The sequence below is a fragment of the Typopeltis vanoorti genome, chromosome 11 (genome assembly GCF_054136105.1).
Source record: "Typopeltis vanoorti isolate ZY-2024b chromosome 11, IOZ_Tvanoo_1.0, whole genome shotgun sequence".
Classification (NCBI taxonomy): Eukaryota; Metazoa; Arthropoda; class Arachnida; order Uropygi; family Thelyphonidae; genus Typopeltis; species Typopeltis vanoorti.
In genome coordinates this window covers 70,393,086-70,413,707 of record NC_143559.1, presented here as the reverse complement: position 1 = coordinate 70,413,707, position 20,622 = coordinate 70,393,086, and the positions used below count along the sequence as shown (strand labels likewise).

The 20,622-nt window shown below is 37.0% G+C and overlaps 1 protein-coding gene across 1 annotated transcript in view; it reads right to left on the bottom strand.

Moving 5' to 3' along the window:
- Positions 1 to 20,622, bottom strand: part of Rsph9 (Radial spoke head protein 9) — a 54,810-nt gene that overhangs the window by 19,480 nt on the left and 14,708 nt on the right. The window contains exons 2-5 of the mRNA XM_090399893.1: positions 14,557 to 14,834; positions 8,117 to 8,270; positions 4,573 to 4,702; positions 1,513 to 1,656 (exon numbers count right to left, since the gene is read on the bottom strand). Coding sequence (XP_090256019.1) covers positions 1,513 to 1,656; positions 4,573 to 4,702; positions 8,117 to 8,270; positions 14,557 to 14,834 — 706 coding nt within the window. The remainder of the gene's footprint in view (positions 1 to 1,512; positions 1,657 to 4,572; positions 4,703 to 8,116; positions 8,271 to 14,556; positions 14,835 to 20,622) is intronic.

Sequence of the window (20,622 nt, the reverse complement as noted above, 5' to 3'; positions counted from 1 at the left end):
ATACAGTATGTATTCATCGCCACTTTCGTTTCTTCCATCGTGGACTACAGTCTCCTCCGTGTTTTGTGCAATAGACTCTTTCTCTTGGATAGGGTGATCTGTTTCTTCTTGTATTGTTTGAACGTTTTCCATCATTTTTTCCAGTTGCTCCCCAGTCTGTATGTTTTGTAACACATCTTGGGGTAAGGAAGACGTTGTGAGACCCACTTTAGCTTTGCAGCCAAAGAGAGCTTTATATGGTGTTCTCTTAATCACAGAATGAAATGTCCTGTTCTTCATAAGTTGCACGAAACGTAGTCCCTCACTCCATCGGTTAGTTTTTTTCATCTTACATCCACGTACACAGCATATTTTCAATGTCCTGATTAGCTCTATCGACACTTCCTTGGCTTTGTGAGTGGCGAGGCTTGCCATGGACGATCTTCAAAGTCCTCCAGTACACCTTTAGGCTTCTCTCCACATTATTAGCAAATTCTCTGCCATTGTCGGATTGTAGAATCAATGGTGCTCCAAGCAACGTAAATATGTCCACGAGGTTATATGCCACTTCTTCCACTGTCTTTGATGTCAGAGCCTTGAGAACCACAAACTTAGTGAGATGATCTTGGTATACCATTATAAACTTGTATTCCCTGTCAGGATGTGATTGAAAATCGATGAGATCGACCTGACAACGGGAATTGAACTCGGAAAAAATCATAGGCTTCACTACAATACCCTTTTAAACACCTTTTTGTTTGTCTGCCACGGCTCACAAAGGTGAATGTACAGTTCAATGTCATGACGAGTAATATTCTTGTGTAAGTTTTCTTTCAACATTCTGTCACGTCCTCCATGGCCAATGGCCAAATGAGATTCATGTACATTAAATAACTCAGAATCTGTGACGTAAAACTGGATTTCACTGACGCCTTCTTTAACAGGATAAATCAACTTACTTTTCTTTTCTATGACCGTCACATCATAGCGATTCAGCGGCCAAAAGTCATGTGGTAATCTTCTTAGAAGCCATCTTAGCATTTTTTACATCGTTCACTAACTTTTGGTAGGTAGTTTCGGTTAAAAACCGCAGCATTGGCTCGAACTTTAGATAGTTCTTCGTAGAATCGTCGTTGCATGTCAACATGCCGTGATTCCTGCCAGACAATGTAGCTTGCTTATCCTTTTTTTGTGCAGCAGGGCCAAATTGAAATCGCGTGTTTCTTACCGCCGAACAAAGCCAGCAGTACAAATGGAATGGCGGAAGTGCTCTGTCTCTCTGTTTGAAGCGAGCGTGGAAAGTCACGTGACTCGCCTTGCGACATTGAACATCACTGTCAGGAGTATTTTATACTTTGCCGATTTGCCTTTTGCTAAATGTGTGAAAACCTAAGCATTTCATACTTTGACGTCCCACTTTCGGCATTCTACACACACACACGCGCACGCACGCACACACACACACACACGCGCGCACGCACGCACGCACACGCACACACACACACACACACACTAATAGGAAAAAATGTATACCTTTGGGCGAATCATCAGATATAAGGTCTAAAAAGTCAATTGCTCGGTTCTCCACCATGCCTTCCGCTGTTCTATTTTTCATCAAACATGGCAATCGAAGATGCTGATACGAAGTGAGTTTAATCGCATCCTGTGCAGTGAGTCCTTTAAAAGATTTTTGAGGAGAGAAAACATCATTATTGTTCAACACAACCAGGACTTAATTTTACTTGTGAAATAAGTATCGTGACTAATGTAAAATTTCTACGCATATGCAATTTGCGCATAGATGCAAAATGGCAAGGTGAATTCTATTCTCTTTAACTCAAAAGGTCATGAATTCTTAATTTATTTGAAATTTATCATTAATATTACTTCTCTTTCTGCCTGAGGCATTTTAAGTCGTTCGTTATTCGCTATCCATTAAGAGTAAATGTTCGGTCTTTATTAGCCATGCAAAAAGAGATACAAAATATTCTTATTTTGTACTTATTTTTCTTTCTTAAAATAGAGTATATTATTAGTTTTACACAAGTATATATACATTAGAGTGGCTACATGACAATATACATATATAAAGATGTACACCTTGATATGTACACTGTACTAGAATGCAATATACAGCTGACCAATCCTATTCATTCAGAGAATAACCTATTTCACCAAAGGCAAGTTCAACTGACCGACTGTTCTCTTTCTGGTCAGCGCTTCCAAATTAAGGACGAAAAAAATAATCCAACCGTTTCATTATCGGAGATCACATAAATCATTCTATGTATGTGATTCTAACAAAAAAAAAAAAAAAGCCTTTTCTCTAGGCTCTCTTTAATAATAGAAATTTTTGGTTGACATCCCTTTCACTCCTTTGATGCATTTTCCTAGAAAAGGATATATCAGTGTAAATAGAGCATGTTCAAAAAACTGATTCCAAGTGTAACTCATCAATTGAAAGGCCTGGTTAGGCTTTTCAGTTGATGAGTTATACTTGAAAATGGACAGCAAATTTTTTTTTTCTTTCTTTCTTTCGGGAGAACGACTTTGCCCCTCAAGCAGATAAATCAAGCTGGATTTGTCTGCTTATTTACCTTTATGGTCAAACATAACGCACGGATGCTTCGTGTCCCTGTGTAACCTTGTCTGGATATCATTTGAAAGGGAATGGGGGGGGGGGAGTATGTAACAAAAGCAAAACAAAGCATATTGAAACATTTCGTCGGTCGGTTCAATGAATACACGCTGCTGGAACAGAAAACTATAAATATTATTCTTTTGTATCGTGAGGATATCTACTGTATGTGCCTTAAAAACATCAAGAATTCCAATCTGGCGTAGATTTCAACCGTACAATAATACCTCAAGTTACGTGTTTCGACTTACGCGATTTCTCATTACCGATTGTGTGGGTGTGCGTGAGTGAGTGAGTGAGAGAGAGAGAGAGAGAGAGAGAGAGAGAGAGAGAGAGAGAGAGAGATTTTCTAGCGTTTGGGTTGGCGTATGCCGATGGGGTACACGCAGATTTCTTTATGTCTTTATAAAAAATCCAAGGTTCTAGTTAAACTAACAGTTTAGTTAGCTTAATTTTATTCTTATTAACTTTATTAATGAGAATACTATGAACGCTTCATGACAAGCATGCAGTTAAGATGAATCAGTGGGTGTCTGATGCCAATTTAATTTACTATTTCTTCCTTGGTTACTATTTTTAAGACTTCTTTCGTTATTAAATTTTTAATTTCCTATCATGCTAAATTACGACATCCATTTATTTGCTATTATGTTTACGACTCAAATAAATCTTCCCTTTGTGAAACTTTTTTCTAAATTTCCGTTTCTATTCATCTGGAAAATATAATCTCTTGAGTTACGCTAATTTCCAGTTGTGCGACATGGTCGCAGAACGCATTATTCGAATTACTTGAGGTATTTACTGCGTTGAAATATACCAGGTTGCCAGAAGTTACCGGACTGGTAGCAACGAATGTGTATGACTTCACTATTGTGTTGTATTGCTTCATTTATGAGTTAGTCGGTCGAGTGTCATAATTATAGACTGCAGTATTTTCATATAATTGCTCGGTAGTTTAAATATGTTCACTGCTATTTACAAACGAATGATGGAACAAAGAGTTTGTAATTAAGTTTTATATGCAATGTGTTAAAACTGCTTCGGACACGACCTTTGAAATGTAGCACAAGACACTTGTCGATGCAATGGATAGGGCACGAATTTTCGACTCATTTTCTAAGGTATTTAAGCTTTTGGTCCAACACTAGCGACACGCCAAAAATGGCTCTGTCAGCACCACAATGCTGTAAATGAGTTTTGGGTAAAAAAAAAAAAAAAAAAAAAAACACGGATGAGATTCTGCGCTTCCGAACTGGTTGTTTTTTTTATTACTTATTATTATTATTATTATTATTATTATTATTATTATTATTATTATGCTCAAGATGAAATTGCTGTTCAAAAGGAGTTATTCCTCGTCGGCACTTACGTATTTCTTTCAGTAACAGTTCAAGGCTGATCATACGCGTTTGATGCTCCAGCAGGAGAAATTGTCTTTTTGTTCACAGAAATAAACTTTATTTAGAACTTGTTCACCTTCTGTAAGAAACACTATATTTCGTTTATTCAAGCAGTGTAAACAAGAAGGAAGTATAAGGAAACACAACGACGCCCGTAGCGATCGTTCGTTGAAAATGAAGTTGCTCGAACTGCAATGCACTCTAGTCCAGAAAAAAGTCAACAAGAAAAAGAACAGCTCTTGAACCTTAAAATATTAAGGCATTTAGTTCAGCGAATACTTAAATGCGATTTGAAAACAGGTGCAGATGTGTTCTAATATGTGCAGACCATGCTTACATTTTTAAAAAATGCTAATATACATGGCCTAAGCGTACAAATGACAATATTTAAAACAATAATTTAAACTTTTAACAGTATGAATGACACTAATTCATGACAACATATTCTCGAAACCTATGAGCAGATTAATTTAAGGTACAAACAGATAAGAAATGATTTGACTACAGTTAATTTATTGTAATTTAAAGACAAAATAAAAATACGAGTAAGTATACCTTTAAAATACTCATTTCTCTTTACGATGCCTGCAGAAGATATAAAAAATGCTCCTCTAGGAGCAATGGCAGTATCTCGATCAATAAGTAGTACCAGTGCTCTGAGCCATTGTTCTTCATTTATTTTCACCTTGAAGCAAAAATAAAAACATTTGAATAGTACGAATATTTATTTATTCAATGTTTTTATATTGTGTGTTTATTAGTAAAAAGAGAAAAAAATGACAAACCGTCACAAATCACGAGTCAGTAATTCACTACACAAGTTATCAATCTTCTTTTCGAAAAAAAAAAAAAAAAAGATAGTTTTCAAAATGAATCTATTGTCTGTATCTTTCAAATCACTAAGTGAAGAATATATTAATAAGGAAAAACTGCAAAGCGTGAAATATATATAATGATAGGGACCAAAACCACGAATGACTTGAAAACTATATGAGAAACCTCTAATTTTCCATGAACTCTCATCATAAACATCCTCAGAGCCACAAATATGCCTATCATGGTTAAAGGGAGTCACCCAGTGATAGTGCGACTCAATCCCCCTGCTGTGCCTTTAGACTGCTTGTATTTCCCAGCCTTGATCAAATGGATGGCATATCCGATCTCCAACGCTTGTGGATTCGAATTCCACTACTAGGCATGGATGTTTGTGAATTTCTGTAGGAGGTCGATGAATTTCATCGCCATTCTGTCCTGCGATATTGGATGCCTCGAGAGAGTTCTATGTTTAGTCTCCGGAGCAGAGTTCCGCATTATGTAATCCGGAATGAATGCAAAGGTTGTAAACTTATCGTACGTTGATACCTGTGGGTACTACGATCTTGATGCTTAATACTGGATTTCAGTTGTTTGAAAGATTAGCGATTAACGTTGTGAAATAGAATTCGAAAGCATTTAAAAAAAATTGGCTTCCATTCAAAATGTAAGCAAAAAAAAAAAAAATTAATATACAGAGTTGCGCAGGAGACGAAACGTCTTTAATATCATTAAAAGTTGTTGATTTACCCTCACGCGTAGACCCACACTTCACCGTGGAGGCATTCGAAACCGAAAATTCTACCGAACGGGCTGGTTAATCCTTATTCCAGGGGTGTCTTACGTCTGTAGATGCGTGTGTTCAAGGAGCCGGTTTGCCTGTTTTGGGGGCGAAAAAAAAAACCCCTTCCTACGTATGAGACATGCTACCTCGCCTTTATCGAAAGAGACCAGATAAAGATTCCTCACGTCATGCACGGGAATCGAACCTAAGTCTTTCCGCCCAAAGGGCTTCGTCTACAGCGACTGAGCTACGGAGGATTTATCGTTAAAAGACATCATTAATTAAAGGGTATCGCAAATTAAACAGTTGCTCATATGATAATCATGATCGCTAAAATAACCATCTTAGAACGCATATGAATATGCTATGTTACAAAAATTATCCAAACAACATTTTTCTGAAGGAGAGTATTATCATATGTGAAGAAGTTAAAAAAAAAAAAAAAAACGTATCAGAATTTAGAAGGTCAAGAACTTTAGAGGTTATGTTTTGAATTCAACATCCATAGATCAAACAATACTCAGGTTCGACATGCGCTGTGATTGGGCAGTTGACCGCTGTAAAATTGCAGTGTTAAGTAACAAATCACGACAGACATTCTTCAATATTCTGTGATTGCGGTTACTAAGAAAAGACGATTTTGTCCATCTGATAAAAGCACGATAGTGTGATAGTGAGAAGAGGCTTTTCTCTGTTTTTCTCTAGGACTGCCATAACTCGCTAAGAAACTAGCAATGCCTAGGAGAGGCAGAACTATATCTAAACTATAAACAAATCGCTTTTCTTTTACTTTTTTTTTTTTTAAACATATTTTCTTGAATAGCGCTTGCTTAGGAGCGGCATTTACTCTAACAATGTACTGCTGAAACTCTTGTTGTAGTGCTCTGGAAAATGATTGCGCAAAGCGATACCGACATCCTGACAATTCTTGCAAGCGACAGCTCTATTCAAAACGACCCAGTTCAGTAGAACAGTATGATAAAATCATCATGTCACATGCAAAGGTAGTGAAAACATAATTTGAGGAAGAGCAAGGTTTAGACATGCCAGTACACGTTCCCGATCATAGCCATTCACAACACTTTTGCAAAGAAATAGAATGCCAATAAGGTGTGATCCATCAACATTCCAAATTCACTATAGGAACCGACCAAAATACGTTTAGTTTATCGGTTTATCGGTTTAGAAGCTAATAACCGGATCTAACTTATCTCAAAGTATACCAATAAAACAAAGCGAGTGCGATTTTAATACAAGTACAATTACAGGCTCTTCGAATCCAAGACGAATTGAAACATGTCTATCCAGTTAAAAGGGCATCGCTAATATCGGCTGAACTACAGAGATAACAACACCAAATTTTGAAGTCTCCCAAAGACGAAAATAAAATTAACTCGGTAGCATAGCTGCGTGGACTTGGCTACCTCTCAGCTTTGTTTGGAAAGACGTGGCTCGAATCCCATTTAGAAAGAGGTAAGAACTTTTATTAGGATTTCTCAACCGAAGGTGATTTAAAAGGTCTCATCGGGTGGCATAATTTTTATTTCCAGAAAGTAAGAAAACTGGATCAGAAATTAACCGACAATCATAAACCGGCATCAGAGCCTTAATTGCTTGGACCACAAATCCATTCAGACGGGTATAGATAGTCGATAAAAACGTCTCGATTAGGGAACAATAGACAATCCGGTTTTAAATCGTTGGCAGAATTCCTCAACAACAGCTTTCGCGTATTACTGTCACGAACACCATAAAGGAAGGAGATGTTCTAGTTTCAAAACCTAGCGAGATGAGATGAGTGCAGTCACTAGGGACCAAATGACCTTATTTCTTTACCCGTATGGAATCGGATCCATGGTGATATAAAGTTATTTTCTTTTTTTTTTTGCTTTATATTATTCCATAGAGGCTGTGTAGCTCAGTAGAAATGGCGTTTGCACTTTACGACGCTTGACCGCACGACGAAAGACTTGGGTTCATTTCTAGTCGCCGACTAGAGGAACATTTTCGAAGCCTGTTCTTAACCGGTTCCCGAGTTAATCGATCTTTGGTAGGGGCAAACGGATTTTTCTCCCGGAAATTCAACAAAATCGGCCGTCCAACCAACACTATTTTCAGACATTGAAAATATTGTGTTGGGGACCACTAGATGGCGGCACTTACTAGCCGCCTTCTTCACTGTGTACTGTTTAATTAGTGATAGCCTAGGGCCAGCTATCTCTGATTGGCTACAAGTGGCGATTGAACTGCCCACTCAGTCTCCAAAAGTTAGACACGGCTAAAATAGCCTCGCCTATTTCCTATACGGGAACAAAAAGGAGTTAGCTGATTATTCGAAGAAAATCAAACCTTGAAGTTTGGCAGATCCTTTCTAGGCTACCTTGTATGGATTTATGTATGTATGTGTAAAAGTAAGAAATTTATATCTTTTTAGTGTATAATTGCTATATATACAAATTGCTAATGAACATTTTACATATAAATTGCTTTTGAAATGCTTACATATTCATGTTTCTCTTCGCCTTCATTCCAGGAGACTTTCAGAACTTCATGTTCATCCAAAGGGTCACCATTGAAACGACTCATAATGTGTGGCACTAAGTTCATTGTTTCATCGTCTGGCGGAAGTAACAAACACCACATCTTCATATCTCGGCTAAATAAATAAATCATTTGTTGAAAATGTATATGATTTCTATTTCAAGCCTTATTTGAGAAAACAGAGTTGATATTGGTTAAGAAAAATATACGTTTTATGGAAACATGAGGGATAAAAAGAAACGCTGGACAATTTCACTTTTAACAGCTTAAACTTAAGGGTTAGCGCAATAAACAAACAAACAGAAGAATCAATAGAAGTGTTATGTTTCACAGTGAAATATGCGGACCTTGATCCACATTGTCTAATAAGGTTAAGCGCGAAAGATCACAATGCTATTTACTGAAAGTGGTAAATCATATGGGAATAAAACTATTTTATATGATTATGCACCTGTTGGCAGTAAGTCATTTTCTATATTATTTCTTGTAAGGGATTAAAACATTTTTATGACTAACAAGAAAATAAGTGATCAACAAAACCTAACCCACTAACTCAGAATGCTTAATATCAAAATAAATGCTTTTTTTTTTTCAGTTATTCGGCCTAAAGAAACGCAGATTCAAAACCTAAACTTCCTGCCAAGTGACATTTTTCAGTAAACTTTGTATACAATTTCATAAGGTAGTTAACCGTTTTGATTACTATTGGTGTTAACACCGCGTGGTGATTTTTGTTGTGAAGGTTTACATGCAAATCGTGGAGAATATAAATTAGTAGCCAGATTATTATAGACGCCTACTTAATAGTGCATCAAACAACTGTAGAACTTCAAAAGAGTTTTGATATTCTGAAGCATCAAGTCCACAGGTAATCTGCTCCAGACATACAAGGTGAGTGAGTTCCTGCAACTCATTCGGATTTGGTGATCGTAGGACCCCTCTTACAACACGTCTCATTCCGCCACATCTTAAAGATGCTCAATAGAATTAAGGTAAAGTCACTGTGATGTTCGTGCAACCTTTCCTGGACGCCATGTGTTCCGTGACATGACATGACGTGACGTGCTCTCATTCTGGAAGGACAAGATTAGTCAACATGAATGGTTACGTATTAAGTAGACCATAGTATTTAGCCCTTTCTCTCCACTGGTATCAAAAAGAGCACTAGACAATGCTAAGATATCGTGTGCCAGACGTTCACCCCCCCCCACTTCAAATGTGTTACATAGTTGCGAGCATGCATGATGGATCCATATCTTCCTATTGCCCTCGCCAATGTCGTTATGAAATACTCTCATTCGCCTGGCTGCATTGCGTAGTCATTTGATTACCTGGAGCACATTTACGGGATTTTACGATCTTGTTGATTCTTTTCTTACCTCTTTTTCTCCGGTTAATCTGATGATAATGGCTTCTGTTTAGGATACTGTTCTTCTTAATAGAATAACTGTCTCTGAAATATTTGCTCTTACTAGTATCAACATGATACTGGTAAGAACAAATTCATGCTACATGCCACATCATGCTACAAGTGTTGTATCAACATAGTTTTGACAAATAGACCTGAAAAGGTTCGATTCATCTGCAGAGTACACACTAGAACGGGACAGAATATCAATAACAATAACAGAGTTTCGGTAATACGAAAGGTGCTGCGAATAGTTTGGAAAAATCCCATACCGACAAATCGAAAAGTTTACTACTGAGTTTCAACATAACAGAAGAAATAGTTGTGAGGATATGAACAGTTGAAGTTTTTATTTTCTTACGTAAATACACTTTTAAACTGGGAACATCTGACAATTCTAAATATTCTGCAACTGTGGGATTAGCTGATTTTTTTTTGTGTGTGTGTGTGTGGGATGTTTGCATATAATAAAGGTTGTAGCAAGTCGACAGATTTCACAGATGAACTGAAAGAAGAAAATAACATCCATGAACGTTTGTTTTATGTTGCAGAGTTCCAACGTGAGGTACACACGTTGGAACTCTGCAACACACACATGACCGACGAACGTGCATTGGTCACGATTTTGGTCCACTAGATATAGAATTGTATGCCAGCGCTCGCGCGCGCCTCTCTTTACGTTTTGAATTTAATAAACCTACCGTCGTGAAACGGAAAAGTACACTTTTGGCAAAATGACCTTATGCGCAAAGTATACAGTGCAGTGAATGACAACATAAGATCAACTCAGCGACTGTACCCTTGAGTTTTCCTTTGCAACAAAAACCATTTTACTAATTTTGGAGTCATCAAGTGGAAGCTCTGAGAAAGTAGTATGAAGCGAAGCGTGCATGATAAGGACACCCACGAAAAGATCAGCCGTGTTATCGTTAAGTTCAAGTTTCGATTTTTCTTTAATTGCATATTTTCCAAACTAAATCCTTTCTGGACTCAATGTTAAAAATATTAGGAAACGAGTTGATTTTGAAATAAAGAGTGGATTGGAATTAAGCAATGTTCAGTATACAATGGAATTATTGGCATACTTAATGGTAAGACTACGACTTTAACTGTACATCATGTGGAAATATGCGTAAAAGAATAATAGATTAATATTCAAAAGTTTCCGATTGAATTGATTAATAACATAAAACATTTATATTTCTCAACTATGATTATATTATATTTAGGACTTGACATACTATTGAGAGGAAGTCCTCAATATTTGTGTGGTCTGCTTGACTGATTCGTTTTCACCGTCTTCCATCTCTTAATGACATCCATCTGTTGATCACAAATGCTCCAAATGGGATGCGATTGCTCAGATTGATTAATAACTAATACATGGCGGTCCGTGATGACACCTTTCTGGAAGGCTACACGACTGGCAAATTTACCTACATTTGTACTAGGTTAAGAAGTACAATTTTGTTGTTTCACAAAATGAAAGTTATTTATGAGGCAGAATGTCCAGCAATATTTTTTCAGAACGAGAAGCGTAGCGTGTTCGCAGTTTGTGACTTCAAGCGCCAAAGCTAAATCTGTTTGCCACATTGCAATAACAGATTTAATATTGGCGCCAGAACATATTTAATAGTGTGACACTGCTTCTTAAATGACAATAATGTACGCACTTTCACACAAGCACATGAGTGACTACATTGATTCAATGTCATAATTTCTCTCCAAGGGACATCCACTACATAGTACAGATTTGGTTTCACCTATTTCCTATTTTTTCCGAAACTGGTAGTGTTGTTTTCGAATTAAGAAGAGAGAGAGAGAGAGAGAGAGAGAGAGAGAGAGAGAGAGAGAGAGAGAGAAACGTGTGCATTTATTTTTCTGACCCATCCACTCCTGTGTGGGATCGGATAACTCATCATCAGTTGGAAAGCTTTTGTAAAGATTCTTTGAGTTCAGGTCTTTCTAACCAAAGAGCATCGTCGATACCGACTGAGCTATGGAGGCTCCTGCCTGAGAGTGAAGAACCACTGTGGAAGTGTAGTGGACCTCGTAAGTAGTTATATAAGTTGAGAAATAATTGGGCAAAATTATATAATAAAGTTCAAGAAAAGTATCCACTTTTTCATGAATTCTGAAAATATCAGCGAAGTCTACCCCACCATTCCTCAAACCGCAAAAGCACCTGCAGTGCATTGTCATATGGAAAAGACAAGGGTCTGTTACATAAAATGGTCGCAGTTTTGACAGCATTCCATTACCCGAAGTGTTGCACCGATTCTTTCAGACACTTGCAGACAAAAAAAGTACTCAAAACCCATTACACCTATTGAGTAATGGATTTTGACTAATGAGTACTTGGGCGAAGATGAGCAACACGTGTGGGTGTGGGGCGAAACACTCTCAAGCCCTTCACTGTAACCATAAATTTGCGTTTATTTGGTAAAGGGTGTAACGTGATTCGTGCCTTTATATCTCGATCTTCCAATGCTCTAAGGACCAGTTACAGAGCTCTTCACACCAGTGTAATTTAGGCTGACTGTCATGGTTTATGGCTCGGGCTTATTGCAGCTGCTTTTCTGTAGCAACCAAGACCGCGCAACTCTTTGTATATTGTCCTATGCAGGGCGGGGGACATTCTGTACCCATAAATTTGCGTTTATTTGGTAAAGGGTGTAACGTGATTCGTCATTCTGCCATGTAACGAGTCCCGTGTTTATTGGAGGAATATGATGCTCCCAAGTCGGTGTAACTGTGACCAGGTGAAATGACTGTGAGAAGGAAACTGACAGAGTTTGAAGGAGGCATATCGTGATAGGATGCCATGTTGCAGGCCTATCTGTTGGGCACATTGTTGTTTGTTTGGTAAAGATGTTGATCAGAGATGGCACAATTGTTGACAAATTGGGCCATCTCAGATCAACAATCAGTGATACCATACTGAGATGGAAGCGCAGGGAATCACCTGCAACTGCTACCCGCAGTGCACAACCGACACACTCAGCAACCGTAACTATTGAGTGCTACGAAGGATAATATGTAAAAAACTACATTCGTCGGCCGAAATGTTGAATGTGGAGTTCTGGGCATCGACAGGAACACGTATCTGCACAAAAACATCCAGAACCGAGGCTCACAACATGGGTTTGCATGGTAGAATCGCAATATGCAAGCCCCACACTACCCAAACCAGCATGCAGCGTCGTCTTCAGTGGTGCAATGAGCGTGTACAGCGGGGCGTGGAAGCTTGGAAACTGTGTAATTCGAATCACGCTATATCTTCTATCGAGCAGATGAACAAGTGTGGGTATGGGTGTGTAGGATGTCCGTTGAACGTTTCTTACCAGAGTACATAACATCAACTATGAAATTTGGAGGTGGTGGTATGATGGGTTGGTCACGTTTTTCCTGGTATGGCTTGGACCTCTGTTTGTGGTGCCACGAACATTAAACTCCGATAGATATCTGAACATTCTGGACAACGCAATGCTTCCTACTTTGTGACTTTTTTAAGTAACTGACCATTATCTCTTTCAGCAAGACAATGAACCGTGCCATAAGGCTACTGTTGCTGTAACTGCGTGGTTTGTGGACATGAACGTCACCACACTTGACTAGCCCTCACAGAACTCTGATCTCAATCGTTTTTGAATATTTGTGGGATGAACACTGGAGCATCGGGTGAGGTTAAGGGACGTTCACTCCCACAACAGTCCAGGGCCTAATTACATGTCTACAGGAAGAATGTTCCAAAATTTCCAATGATCGCAATCGTACGCTTTTGGAAAGTATGTCCCATAGGATTGCCGTAGTCATCGCAGCGAAAGGAGTAACTACATCTTATTAAGATGGGCGCTATGTCTGTTTGCTCCTCATATGGTGTCTGGTGACTTCTTTCCAAGCAGTTTAGTTGAGCATCGAAGACAGACACAAATATTGTCACAAAGCACAAGCGGGAATGCAGCGAAATATGAAATACGAAAAATTTGGAATAGAGAGACGAGAGCAACAGTGTTAACTCTTGCCTCTGAGCAGGAAACTAATAAGCAGTAATGAATGGAGATGTTTATCTCATGATAGTTTGCAAGATTAAAATCATACCTTCATCATATGAAAGGAATGGAGATACTTCTGTTCACTCCCTTTTGAAAGAAACTGAGTAGTGTTGAATGCACATCTTAAAGCCTTTATTTTTGTATAGAAATCGCGTTCTTATATCGGCTTGTATAGACTAATCACTAAAATTCATTTGGAAAAGCCACGAAATTAAAGCAAAGGTAAAAATGAAGACAATGATATTGCAGAAGAAGCTAAATGCCCAGAGAGAATAAAAATATTACCAACAGAGAATTTCCAACTATGAATACATGAAGCACATTAGTACCGAAATGTTTTCTTATATGGTATATTTCTGATAAGACAACCACTTGTAATTATTTAAAGTTTCAAGAAGTTAAGGAATCCAAATTTATGGCATTTCCCTCTGGAACTATGAGCTCAGTTGGACTAGTCACTCTTCACCAAAGTACCATCTCATATATTAGTTCGTCACTTTCTCCTAAACCAGAAGCCATCCATTCATTCTTTCGACTGTCATTTAGAACAACCACATTCATACGCATCAGTACAGTATTTCCTAAAAAAACTTACAGATCACAGACATTTAAATGCAACAAGTGTAAGACTTTTCTTTTCCTTCACTCCATTACTACATCTATCTTACTAGGGAATCTACGAGCCTAACAACTTAACGTGCTTTGGATTTTTGTTCTTCATAATTTTTTTCAGAGCAATCACACAATACATACAATTTAGAATGATATTTTGAACAGATTTCACTACCTTAGTTCACTGAGATATTACATGGGCAATACTGGACTCTGTCAATATTGGTTCCTAAATGAGGCAGATAAATATATAATCGTTTCTTTTCTTAAGAAACTCCTGAACAGAAAAAAATTAGCCTTAAAATCTAATGCAACGTTTATCTTACCTGTAGAATGATACTCTGTTTCGAATATAATCTTTTCCATATCCTTGCACGATGTAATAATTGTGATGAAGGCCTAGAATTTTCCCCCAGAAACACACAGAAAGAAAATGGTTTTCCTCTTTTAACACTGGCAAAGACGACTGCAAGAAGAGCTTCTCTTCTAAATTTAAGTGAGATCCACTTGATGCGCCTTCGATGCCCAATTTCATCTCCACTAAATCCATTGTAACTTCAAATGTACTTGAAGCACGTTTGGAAAAACGCCTTACACCTAAAATCTGTAAAATAAAGAACAGTTGATATATAAACCTAATGTAAACCTGCAACTGATATTTGAATATTAGCACTGAAACAACTGAAATTCATTCTGCAATTAACAGTAGTGAAAATAAAAAAGCAGTGGGATAGGATAAATATGGTGTATATAATTAAATATCCTTTCGTTTTCCTAAGGAAGATGACACTATTCTTAAGAAGACTAAATATAACAAATAAAATCAGCTAAAGCCTTTTTGTTCCCGTATAGGGAGTAGGCAAGCCCTATCTAACATTTTGGATCCTGTGGGCAGTTCAATCTCCACTGGTAGTTAATCAGGGATAGCTAGCCCAAGGCTATTACTAATTAATCGGTACGCAGTGAAGAAGACGGCTAAGCCGCCATCTCGTGGACCCTAACCCTAATATACAACATTTTTAATGTCTGAAAATAGTGTGGGTTAAACAGCTACGGTTTGAAGGAACCAATTAAAAAGACTATAAATAGTAAAATTCTTTGTAAAAGACCAAGAAAAAGATGGATAGATACCATTTTCAAGTCAGCAGAAATATAATGCAATGTCGAAACTGGAGAAGTAAGGTTCGGGACAGAACCTTACGTTTGGAGGCAACAAATCCAGGATGCCTTGGCTCGATTTGCGCTGTCGAGACATAGGAAAAAGAACAAGGGGATTCTTCTATTTTCTGTGTATGGTTTTGCCAAAGAGTTGAACTCTGACTAACGAGTTTCATTAGATCAATGAAACTGAGACTGGAAACGTTTAATGGACTTCCTAAATTGAACTTTTCCCCCCTTGATATAACCTTCCATTAAATAACTAATTTATCATTGGGCTTTGGGAAGATATACGGCAGCAAGCAATTTAAAGAAACCAAAGAAACACAAAAACAAATACATTATTTAAAAACGTTTCCCCATTACGGTTCAGCCTTCAGGCCACTATTGTATTTAATTTATGTAAATGATTTTCACACAGCGGATTTACCTGAACGATGGTCTCTTATGCAAACGACTGGCTGATTGGTTTGGCGAAAGAACAGCAAATATCATACTGCCCGATTCCAAAGGGTACAGCAGTACACAAAGCAATAATAAATAACAATAAATAGGTATATTAGTAAATAACATGTTACATACAAAAAAAAACTAACTTCTAAAAATTAGGCAATGCTGTATCAACACAGAAAGTTGAAAACGTTATGCAGTTTGTCTGCGTGATAAGATCGACCTACGGGTGTATGACAGCTAGATTATTAAAAATTTTATTCCTTTCTGTAGTGAAGTACTGGCATTCCACCAGAACATGGCAAATAGTGAGATGCAGGTTGCACTGTTCACACATAGGTGGGTCCTCAGCACCTGAACGGATAAGAATATGTAAGGAGTTCGTGCTAGGCTCCGTGTAGGTCAAGTCCTTACTAAGGACTATGACCTACACGGAGCCTAGCACGAAAAACTTCTCTTCTGTTTTTATGTTAACTAGACTGCTAATGATTAATTTCGGGATTAATCTTATGCAATTCATTTGTCAGCGCTTCCTGTCACGATGACTGCTACTGATTAATATTAGCCTTTATCTTATAACCTGTCTGTAGTCTGTATGCGGGACTGACAAACAGTAAAAATATGAGCAGGCCTAGCAGTTGCATCTGCAGTCTCGCTTCCCTGAGTTCCATTACGGTTGGATCCAGCACAACCAAATATAAAAATTAAAGACCTTTATATAATAGTTTTAGAATATCAGAAAGCACTGTATCTGTATTGTACACAGGAAAAAGATGGATTATAAAGAATTCAACGAGTCTGTATAAATCGTAAATTTCTGCTTGCAGTTTTCTTTTAAGCACCCAAGCGCAAGCTAAATGGCAGGCAACTCTGCTGTATAATTACTGTAGTCAAGTGGGATGTGAATGGATATAATAAGATCAGGAAACAAAGCAGAATAACCAACTGAAGGCTCACAATGAACTGTCAGTATAGATGGGTAAGAAACCATAGTGCTCTGCTCTGTACGCATTAAACAATTCCACTAGATAAATGGATGATGGAGTGATGGTGATTCCTTGAGGATGATGATAATGGGGACATTTTTTTTTAGCTGGCACAGTGTTGTACAGTTGCACAGTTGAATAATGGAGTGCAAACTCGTCATGGAGGAATGCTGTTATGTTCTGCTCAGATCTTATCCGACTCCAATCTAAAATATCAAATAATGTTTAGTAATTTAATTTTATCAGTATATAAGTTAAAATAAATACACTAGAAACAAACTAGTTTGTTGTTATTACTGCAATACACGGGCAGAAGAACTGCCTTTCAGCGAGTTGGCTTAATATTGTGTTTTAGGCATAGATGCTAATAAACGTTTTGCCTTCAGCCTGATCTCTACCTCTGGGAAAAACTCAGTTTTTAATCTGCAAAACAGGAACCAGGCCAGAACAACATCCACTATTAACAGACGTAATATACTTGTCTCAGAGCCTTTGCTTTGCTGTAATTCAAAATAACGAACAAACAAATCCATCATCGCTAAATAAATACGCCGACGCATGCAAAGCTGGATTTACGTTGTTATGATCCTTAAATTATAACTTTTAAGTTATAATTCAAGGATCATAACAACGTAATGATCCTTAAATGATCCCCTATATTTGAGTAATACTGAGGCAGAGACCCTTTGCAAGGCCCAAAGCTGTATTTTCTCTAGTTTATTGGTAATAAATCCGGTCCTGGATGTATGAAATGTGAGTTTATGCATCACCCTCGAAACTGGCTGACAGCAGAGTAAGACTTTTCCGCTTTAATTATTAAGTAACTATTAACAATAATAACTAGCCTTACTTCCAGACTTTTAAGGCTCACGACTCGGCTTTCGTAACTATAATTTTAGGGTAAAGTGGTTAATCTATTCTTGTGCTGTAAATTGCCTGGTTACAGGATGAAATATCCGACTTTCTGGGAGTAAAAACCTTTCTACCTCCGGAAGAGAAATAACTAACTCACTTTTTTAAAATTGTAAACTACTGATAAAGATTTTCGCCTCCTAGACAGGATTCAAAACCAAGCGTTATCAAACAAAAGCTTTCGTCGAAACCGACTGAGCTACTGCCTGTATTAATTAATTAAATTTATTTATTCAATTAATTTCGCGACAATTAAATACTGTGAGATTACTTTAATACCACTCTTGGAACTTCGAAATCTAATTAGTATAATACGAGTTAGGTAAAAATAAATAAATAAGTAAATAAAATAAGTAAATAAATACAAATAAAAGCCTCTGCATTTTGATGACGAAATGAGAAATAAAGAATAACAAATGTTATTATTATTTCAAGTTGCCATGCATTCAAAGCTTATCCAGTCGCTTTACTCAATCGATTAGCAGTATCTATTAAACGAATATTTTTATAATGTTTAAAAAGAGATAAAAATAACGAAAACAATTTAATGGTTATACATATTTGTGTACTGTTGTTAACAAAAATCTTATCAGTTACCTCGCCAAATTGAAACAAAATATTCTAAATACATCTAAATCTACTTACAATTTCTTTACATTAATTAGGAATGTTATCACTTCAAACGGACACTGAAATATCATTTAGCAAAAGCCATCCCTTTTAAAAACAAAATAAAAAACATTTAGCGTAGCAAAATTAAATATGACAGAAAAAAAAATGACTTCGCTATAGAGGACGCCAATATGTTCATTAGTATTATAGAGGACGCTAATAAGTTCAGTTTGTCAACTGTATAGTGCAAAAATTTATTATTATTATTATTATTATTATTATTATTATTATTATTATTATTATTATTATTATTATTATTATTATTATTTAAATATGAACACTTGAACTAAATGCATTTCAGTTTATTTAAACATGGAAATAAGGGAATTGAATATTGTTATAATTAATAATTATAATACCAAACATGAAATCATGTAAGTAGTTAATTAGATGAAAATTTGATTATATGAAAAAAAAAAAAAAAGAAGAGCGAGAAGGTGAAGATTTTGTCTCCTGCCATGTTATCATAGAGGTAAACTGAGGAAGAGGGTGTTGATAGCAAACAAACGAATAAATTCGCAGGTTATGCAGAAGGAATAATGTAGGATTTATGAACTTGTGGTCTGAGTTTGACGAAAAGAAGACTTTGTATAATACTAACAGACTGCACCTAAATGGCGGTTTTAATGTCAGGTGTCGAGAGAGAGAGAGAGAGAGAGAGAGAGAGAGAGAGAGAGAGCTCTATGTACAGAACATGCTGAAGTGCAAATTCAGGAAAATTTAAGCAATTAGCGTGGATGGAAGTGAATGTATGTAATGGCACCACAAATGAATATAAGAATGAAAAGTGCAGAATCTAGTCTCTCAAGCAAAAATATTGAATAGGGTAGTCAATCCAGGAAGTGAAAGTGATTGAAGCCTAATGGAATGTTGCAGTTTAGTTTCTTTATACTAATTCCAGCAGTATCAGGAACAAGGGGGGGAAGTTTTTGGAATTGGTCAGTGCAACCTCGCCAAGCGTTATAGGCTTTAGTGAGATTGGCTAACAGCAGATGTAGTTACAGGAATAGAATGTGAAGGGTTAAGCATTTTCAGGGAGGATAGAGAAGATAGAATGAGTGGAGGTACTGCTAATGATAGCAGATGAGTTGCAGAAAAAAAAAGAAATAGGAGATAAATGGGTGGGTGGGTGTCCATTTGAAGCAGTCTGGTGTGTGAAATCAACGCCAATAAGAAAAAATATATGGTTGGTTGCTTCTATAGGCCAGGGGTTCTAGAGATGATCTGAGACATGCGTGAAATTAGTACAATAAATGCAAGTCGAGTGATAATTATAGGGACTACAACCATTGAAATATAGATTGGAAGTAAGAAAGATCACATAGCAGGAAGGAAATGGAATTTTCACACCTACTGAGAGATAATTACTTCAGGAAACATGTGATAGAGGTGGACTCAGGGTCCGAGAGTATTGGACCTGGTCATAGGATCAGAAGAGTCATCCATAACTACTAGTTGTTTAATAGAGACCTGCGCGTTAGACATACTAAATTTTTTGAGTAACTGCTTCACACATGTCAGAAAAACTAAAGATAATTAATTACTCCTATATATTTTGCTCAATATGCCAGGAGCTTCTTTCAGACAAGCAGAAAAAAATTAAAGGTTAATTTAAATTGAAATATATATTGATTTTTAATTGACCAGTGATTTATAAATATACAACGCCAACAAGTTTCGTCATCGGAGCTGTTTGACTTCATCAGGGCTTCTAACAGTAATAGTAAACTCAAAGTGGATAGTACAGAGAAATTGGAGGTAACACTATCGTATAAGTTAAAAACTGAAACAGAACGTAACATTACACGCATGGAGCGTGTTGTATTAGTCACTGTTGGGTGAGCACGCTCTGTAGTTTTGAGCGAAATGAAATTCTGGCAAACTGAGCTATCTTATTAAGGTTTTCCATATGTCAGCTATTATTTCTCCAGAACCGAGGAATATTACTGCTTCCTTGAAGTTTCTACAACGAAAGTCTTCTTCTAGATAAGGCATGGAGCTCCTATCCCAATCAACGGTGTGGTTTGTAATCGCGAAATGATGGGCTAGTCTTGAAGTGTCTGTTCTGTTATTATTAATTGTCAGTTTACTATGGAGAAATAAAAATACAAAGTTATGCATTTTAGGATAAATCAATTTCAAGCTGTGGTATACAGCTTATAGTTGATTTGATGAACTGTACTACAAGAAATAGATGAAGCTAGGAATTTAGAG